Raw genomic sequence first — 7776 nt, forward strand, 5'->3', positions numbered from 1 at the left:
TCCCGTGGCTGGTAGCCGGTGCCCAGCCCCAGGGCCCAGCCTGTCCCTCGCCTCAACTCACCTCCTTGGGCAGCAGGGAAATGAAGTCTCTCTGGAACTGGGGTTCAATGACCTGCATCATGTACTTGATCTGGGAGGGCTCGCAGCGATCAATGAGCTCATCCAGAGCAAGCAGCTTCTCTGGGCCACTCCAGCGCTGAGGACGGGGACATCAGCCACGATGCCTGCACCCGCGGCAGGCCCTGACAGGCTCCCCCACGGCTCTGCGCAGTGCCGATGCCCCCACCCCAACCCTAGCAGGGACAGCAGCCAGCACGGGCAAGGCACAAAGCCGGGCCTCTGGAGCAGGCCAGGGCTCTGCTGCCCAGATCCCAAGACAGAGGAGCCCCAGAGTCAGGGTCAGGAGCTCCACAAGTCACATGAGGTGGAACGCAGGGTGCTGCATGATGGTGGACAAAGCAACACCATTCCAGGATGAAGGGGGGCAAGAAAAAGGCTAACACCACTTCTGTGCTCCTTTACCCTAGGCAAAAACTCACTAAAAATCCACCATGGGACCCAAACGCCTGCCTGCGGTGGCCTTCACGCAGACAGGCTTCCCTAGGGCTTGGCTGCCCTCCTGCCTGCCCGTCGAACCCAAAGCTTCCCAGTGCCCCGAGGCGAGCCCCCTGGCAAGGCTCCCGAGCCTACCTGGAAGGTGCGGAGCCAGTCCTGCAGCTCGGGCGGAGGGGCGACCGAGGGGATGCGGCGGCGCCGTGCCTGGCCCGCTTTGGCGTTGCGCAGGTCCCCAAAGGTGGTGGTGGGACTGGGCATGCAGGGACCCAGCGTCCTGGACCACAGCCGGGGAGAGACCGAAGCAAAGGTGAGGCATGCCAAATGCTCTGGGCCACACTGCGCAAACAGTTCTCAGGACAGGGGTCCAAACCACCAGCTGCGAGCCTCCCGCCTGAGCCAACCCCCTTCCCATCACGTCCACCACCACCGCCGCAGCCACGCGGGCAGCCCCCGTAGCCCTGCTCTACAGAACGACAGTCACAGACTGGTTGAGGCTGGAGGCACCTGCGGAGGTCGCTTGGCCCAACCCCCTGCTCAGGCAGGAGCACCCAGACGGCTTTTGTACCTCGGCAGGACTGAGGGACGGGGCTGGTAGAAGGGGCTCTTCCCACCCCCCAGGCCAGCTCGCGGCGCAGCATGCAGGGCACTCACCTGCTGTACTCAGAGCCCTTGCACAGCTTTTTACCCGGGGAAAGGGCCCTCCCATCCAGGCCGTTCTCCGATTTCCGCTTCATCTGCAAGGAGGCAAGTGAAAGCAGCTGGAGCGAGCCTGCTGCACACGTTCTGGGTCACTGAAGTTCTGCCAAAAGTGGCAGAGGAGGAGACCCAGCCCAGCAAGTCTTCCAAGGCCACACTCAAGGGGACCTGCAGAGGGGAGCTGAAGGCCACCTGAGCTCTAGAGCTGGCACATTTCTGTGGGAGAATTGGAACTTGGTCCTTCCAAGAGGAATATCAGACCTGATGGGGAAAAGCCAGCAAAAGAGCTGCACAGGGACAAAACCAGGGGCAGAGAAAACCTGTTGGTACCTCTGCTCGGCCCTGCTCTAGGCAGGACTCAACATGGAGCAAGCAGACCCACAGCCTGGGCGGGGAACTGGGCATGCCAATGCCTCCGCGCAGACCAGCCCTACAGCTGGGCCTTTCGAGCTGCGCTTGACAGCTACGGGGAGCTGTGCCAGGATGCGTGGCAGACCGAACCCTGACACGGTCGCACCAAAGGGGACCTTGCATCCTTCTAACGCCGCGCAAGAGGTGCAGGGTTAAGAGCAAGTGGGGGGAGAGTGGGGCGGCTACCAGATGGGCCGGCCAGCCGCTAGAAGGCGAGCATGGGGCTCCCCCAACCCAGGCAGGGAGCTGGGGGCTCCCTCCCTCCAGTAACTGGCCCGGGCACCAGCTGTAGCCCTGTGCTCAGGGCTGGCCAGGGCTTCTCGCTACAATGCCCACGTCCCACAGAAACCTCCCCGAGGCCTTTGCCTGACCCCCCGCAGACCCCTGCTGCCCCAATTCAAGCTCTGCACTGACACAGGACCCCAGCGCAGGACAGGGTGGCTCCACCGGGGACAGGCATGGCTGGGGACTGCCAGCGCCACTCGGACAGGCGGGAACGGTGCCTCCTTCCCCCAGCCCTAACAGCCAGGAGGGCCGAGGACGACTGCTGAGCAGCACCTGCAGCGCGGAGCTCCCAGCCCAGCCAGCACCCAGCTGACAACCCTGAGCTGCCCGGCTGGCCCACAGCACCCACCACGTCCTGGGGTGGCAGCAATGACAGACACATGCACCACGCAGCAGGACCTCGCAGTGCTGTGGCAGCCCGTGACCGGCCCTGGCACAGCAAACGGTGGGTGCCTGTAGGTTCTGAGGCCACCAGCTACCAGGACAGGACCACAGGCAAGGTGCCAGCACCAGCTCCTGTTGGGCAGCCACCAACCAGACGGGCAGCACTGCTCTTTGGGGCAAAGCCCCCTCCTGGGGCCATGCTCCCAGGGGGTTACCTTGGGCCGCACGTGACGGAGGAGGCCACCATCCTCTGTCCGCTGCAGGTAGTCTATCCAGCGCTCTCCAATGGTGTAATAGAAGTAGACGTTGCTGCCATCCTCCCCTTCCTCGCTGTAGCAGCTCCCCTCTTCCTCTTCTTCCTCCTCCTCCTCCTCCTGCTCCCCGCAGACTGTGGAGCTGAGTCGCTCCGGCGCCCCTCGCCCACTGGAGCCATCAGCCTCAGGTCCTGACCCAGGGCTCCCTTTCGCAGAGTGTGCCGGCTCCCAGGGGCCTGAAACGTCCTCCTCCTCCTCAGGCACCACCTGCAATACAGGGAGAGGCAGGGTCAGGCCTGTCTGCTGCAGCTCTGTGCCCCAGCCCTCACTCAGGGTGCTGGGTGACATGCTGGGGAGTGGAGGGGGCTGCCGGTCAGAGCAGTGGCCCGAGGAATATGAGGGCTTCCCTGTGCAGTACGGAAGAGGTGGCAATGAGCTAAGCAGAGCCAAGGACAAGGAGAGGGGAGCAGGCTCCTGAGCTAAGGTGCTCTCTGGGGTCAGGGGGCAGCTACGGCCAAGCACAACCTGGGGACAGGTCCCATCCCCCCCCAGCCCCACAGGGAAGCACAGCGGCAACGTGACCAAGTTACACGGCAGCCAGCAACTCTACGATGAAGACACAGTTGCTGCAGAAGCATCCCTGGTGCTGAACAAGGCCAAGCCCGCCAGCCCCAGCCCCACCGCTGCACGGCGGCCTGCCTCCCTGCCTGCGGCAGGGAGCTCTCTGCCCTTCGTTCATCAGGGCAGGGAGCAGAGCTGCTGCACGGCGGGCTGCCATGCCCAGGCAGGGCCCCAGCATGGAAAGGAGATGGGCGCTGTGTGCGCAGAGGCCCCATCACCCTCCAGCCAAGCTGACCAGGAGCAACCATCACTGGAGAGGTGGCGAGCAGTGCGTGCCCACCTAATGACCCACACCGCTCCTCCCCAAAGTGAGCAACACTGTGAATAGCACCACCAAAAAAGCCCAGACCAGAGGCACTCGGTAATTACTTGGAGGAAGCGGAACACCCCCCTGTATCACGTGGGAATGATGAACTGTTTCCCAACACGCCAATATAACACCCCGATCAGCAGCCTGGGGTAATCAGCACCCCGGAGTCCTTGGGAGTAGTACAGGAGACTACTGCCCACAACAATTATTTTTGGTAAATCTTGGAATACAGGAGGAACTGCAGAGGCCAGGAGGGTGTGAAAGCTGTGCCAAAACCAGGGAAGGCAGGAGAAGCCCCAGTCTGACACCCAGCAGGAGAGAGGCCTGTGCAGGATTCAATGGGTAAAAGGCAAACGACAGGGATGTGCTTTGCACCGCTGATGAGACCATATGAAAATGGCTCTTTTCAAACAAAGTTGAGTTTATTCCTCGAGGTGTTACATTTGGTTGAAAAAAGCAATTACATGAATCACACTGATGAGACGCACACTTCTAAGCATCTGGCCGGGGCACAGGCTTCTGACGAATGCACTGGCATGCCACAGCCCGAGGGGCTGTTGGATGGGATGGCTTGGACCAGAAAGAAACCAGCCAAGAATTCCAGCCCACAGATCTCCAAACCTACCTGTTAATGGGAAACTGCAGATCTTCTGCCAATGGGCCTAGTGCAAACCCATAAGGGGTGTGTGCGGGAAAAACCACAGCAGTTGGTATTGACTTTGTTCATAACGTGGAAGTGGATAAAATCGTTCCTGATTACGTTTCAAGACTGGCCCTGGGGTAGGCAGCAAGGGCAGGACAGACACACGGTGCCATCTGCATCGTAAGCTGGGCTCACCCAAATGAAGTGCACTCCAGTACACCCAGAGGCAACGTTCCCCAACTACGGGCAGGGAGAGCAGGGCCAGCCACGCACCAGGGACCACGCATCCCGCGAGGCGGTAACTGAACAGCACCGAGGGGGGTCGCACTCCAAGCTCCTGGCTCGCAGATTCAAACAGGGAAGAAGCGCGAGCAGGAAAGCAGTGCTACCCCCGTGCCGCCCTAAACGCTTGAGTCCTCCCATGCCCAAGCCACGTTTTTAAACAGAACGCTTAAAACTTGAAGATATTGCTCAGTCACCTCCCCCAGACGATTCAAAACCTGGAGGAAGTATTTTGTAGAAGGAAAGAAAGGGAGAGGCAATTTGGTCACAACACAGAAATACACCCGGGGAAGGAAAAATTCTGCAGCTTTACAGGGCTCCCGCCGAGCACTGCAACGCTTTCTGCAGGTAGGGGTACATTTACATCTCTACATTTAGAAATCAGGCCCCCGTGCATGTGTGCTTGAGCGCCGATCTCTGGACAGATCCCCCAGATCAAAGGCAGACGGGTCACTCCTTCACACCACCCAGTCAGACCGGACCCAGTTTGGCCAGTGGGCCTGGAACAGGGTTGGTCTCTCGGGCAGAGAGGCAGCAGCCAGATGAGAAGGTAGGACACAACAGCCCGTCCAGAAACGCCTTCTCAGGAGGGAGCACCAAACCCGGGCTCCTCAAGCACCTCCTGTGGCCTAGAGGACTGGGGTCATGCCTAGGCCTCAGATGATAACAAACCCCGGGATGATCGCCTAGGCAGTAAGACACCTCCCAGCGTCCACCCTCCCCTGCCCAAGCAGCGCACAGGTGCTTGGCAGGGCAGAGCTGCTCTCGGGCGAGTGTGTTTCCCCCGCCCCGCAGACAGCACTGCAGGAAGATGCACTCCCAAAGAGGTCCCCAGCGCAGAGCTGGGTGCGTGCCAGCCCAGACAGGCAGCGCGCTGGCCACCGCTCTCCGGAGACAAGGCGGACGACAGGGCAGAGCACTTGGCAAGAGAGGCGGGCTCTGGCCGCCTCAGTCGTTGGTCCAGGGGAAGAATCTCTCTCCACACCCAGTTCTGGCCTCCAGCAACGAACAATTAGTGGAACTCAACAACTGTCTGCAGGAGACCCACAGATGGCCAGCTGCTCTGGGGCAGGGAGGCAGCAGGAAGCCACAAGTGTCCTCTGGGGTCACAGCATTGTTTCTATCAGGGATGCTGGGGCAGGCACATCACGGTGGCCAGAGCATCTCCCAGCAGGGCTCAGGGGGCCACGGCAGCCTCCAGCAGGACACCACGAAGCCAGCTGGGCCCGGAGTACCTCAGCCTGCCCATCAGGATGCTCCCCGAAGCAAGCTGCCATCCTACAGGGAGAGTGTGGATGGCCTGCCTGGCTGTTTGGAAGGGTGTGGTGTTCCTTGGGCCTCCCTGCTCCAGTCCCCAAAGCAGGTATGTCTCCTCCCGCATAAACCACCTCTGTCCCTCTACCAGCTACCACCTCTCCCAGCGTGAGATCCCCCCCCGATTCCTGCACTGCTGGAGGGGAGATGAGCTCCACACCAGGCAGGCAGGGGAGCCCTACCCTTCTTGTCCTACCTGAGGCACAGGAGCTTTACTGTTCCCCTGCAGACCAGGGCTCGCCCTCACAGATTCCTCGCTGCCCGGCCTCCTCCTGCAAGTCATCCGCTGGCTGTTCAGCTCCAAGATGCGGGTGGTGATGCCTTTGACATGGAGAAGATCATCAAGTGAGTTGAAGCCCTTCAGTTCCTGTGAGAAGAGAAGTCGGATTCGATATGGAGCCAAGAAACCCTGGTATGAGCCTCAAAGCAGGACCAAGGACTCGTGCCCGCCTCCGAAAGGCTCTCTTTCCTGGCAGGTCCAGACCTACCAGCTTGCGTCTCACAACCACCAGCTCCCTTTAGGCCTTCAGAGGGCTGGGGGGCCACAGCAGGGCGGTACCTCTGTACCGCAAGCCCTTGCCACCACTCCCATCAAAGGTGAGGGAAGCCTTCTTCCCAGAACAGCCATTCCCATGTCATCCCTCCCTGCCCTGAGCAACACCTACAATGCCTGCCAGCAATGGCCACAGCACCGGAGCTAGTGCTAACAAGGGGAGCAGCAGCCCAAAAGCAGAGGCTAAAAGCTCAGAACCGGGAACTGTGCCTTCCATCTGACCAGTGCCAAGACTGGGAGCATTCCCCGGCCCACAGAGCCAATCCCCCTTCCCTGCAGCTCCAGGGAATGGGAACAGCCCCCGCCTCCTGCCAGGCGCACACAAACACGTGCATGCAAGGCACCCACTATCCTGCAAACTCCAGGTTGGGTGCTGCCCAGCCCGGCACTCAGAACCACGGGTACCACCCCAAGCCTGCACCCCGTATGGACGCCAAGCAACATCCGCCACAAGCCTAAAGGGCTGAAGCCCAGGAGCGATGGCCTGGCTGTGACCAAGGGGGCAGGGTCCCAGGTGGGGAAAGCATCCACCCTTTCCAGTGAACACAGGCATCAGGGCCAAGACAAGGTTCCGCTCATCCTTTCAAATTCATCATGCATCATTTGAAGGCACTTTTGCCGCTTCTCCCCTACAAACCGCCTTAGCCAAAAGCGCCGCTCTAGTGATAAACCCCATTTCTGTAAAGCCATGCTCACCTGTTCCCATACCAGCAGTCCTTTTGTTAAATGGCTCTTGCTCTTCTGCCTCTGCTGTGTTTACATAAATTTATAGTGGGTGACCCTGCCCCTCTCAGCCTCCTCTTTTCCAGGCCAAAAAAAGTCAAGCTCTTCTAGTCTTGCCTTGTCAAGCCAGCCTCCCTTTTCCCCGATCTCGCCTGCCTTGCTCCTCTGCCTGCTTCAACACGGATACCGCATTCCAGCCACGATCTCACCGGTTCTTCACGGCATTAACAGCAAAAAGGTGGCATTAATCTTCCTGTCTCTGCTGAAAGCGCCACAGCAGACGCAGCCCAAGATCACGCTTACCTTTTTCACGGCTGTGTCACGCCGGTAGCTCAGCCACCCTGCGAGTGACTACCACAGGCAGGCTTTCCTCCTGCTCTGTCATGTCCAAATGACAGAGCTGAACAGTCAATCAAGGGGGAGTGGCAGGGCTTCCAGCCCATCGTGACCACACCAGCCGGGCTTCTACCCCTCCCTGCTCCCGCCCGTTCCACCCAGGAACTCGTTTTTTTCTGCTCTTAGCGTGCAACGTCACCTGCCACCAGCCCCGAGGCTCTGCCCCTGATCCCAGAAACACGGAAACTGCAGAACCAGGCAGGTCTGCCTGCAGAGGGACACGCTCTCCACGGGGAGAGCCTGGACCCAGCCCGCGCCGGGGGCTCCCGGGGCAGGGGGCTCCCGTGGCGAGGAGGCTCCCACCCGGCCCGCAGGCCGCGGCACAGCAAAGGGCTCCCCCAGCCCGTGC

The 7776-nt window shown here is 60.6% G+C and overlaps 1 protein-coding gene across 2 annotated transcripts in view; it reads right to left on the reverse strand.

Annotated features, from left to right (window-relative positions):
• The window catches only part of LOC104130613 (F-box/WD repeat-containing protein 7), a 14348-nt gene that overhangs the window by 4920 nt on the left and 1652 nt on the right, over positions 1-7776 (reverse strand). Inside the window, exons 1-7 of one of the 2 annotated variants that reach the window (XM_009643674.2) lie at positions 7335-7770; positions 7005-7245; positions 5952-6122; positions 2547-2852; positions 1207-1289; positions 691-829; positions 62-196 (exon numbers count right to left, since the gene is read on the reverse strand). In XM_009643674.2, the coding sequence (XP_009641969.1) occupies positions 62-196; positions 691-829; positions 1207-1289; positions 2547-2852; positions 5952-6038 (750 nt within the window). In that variant the 5' untranslated portion in view covers positions 6039-6122; positions 7005-7245; positions 7335-7770. Of the gene's footprint in view, positions 1-61; positions 197-690; positions 830-1206; positions 1290-2546; positions 2853-5951; positions 6123-7004; positions 7246-7334; positions 7771-7776 lie in introns of those variants that run through there. The other variant, XM_035899242.1, reaches the window with a different exon arrangement.

The sequence above is a fragment of the Egretta garzetta genome, unplaced genomic scaffold (assembly GCF_000687185.1).
Source record: "Egretta garzetta isolate BGI_Z169 unplaced genomic scaffold, ASM68718v1 scaffold798, whole genome shotgun sequence".
Classification (NCBI taxonomy): Eukaryota; Metazoa; Chordata; class Aves; order Pelecaniformes; family Ardeidae; genus Egretta; species Egretta garzetta.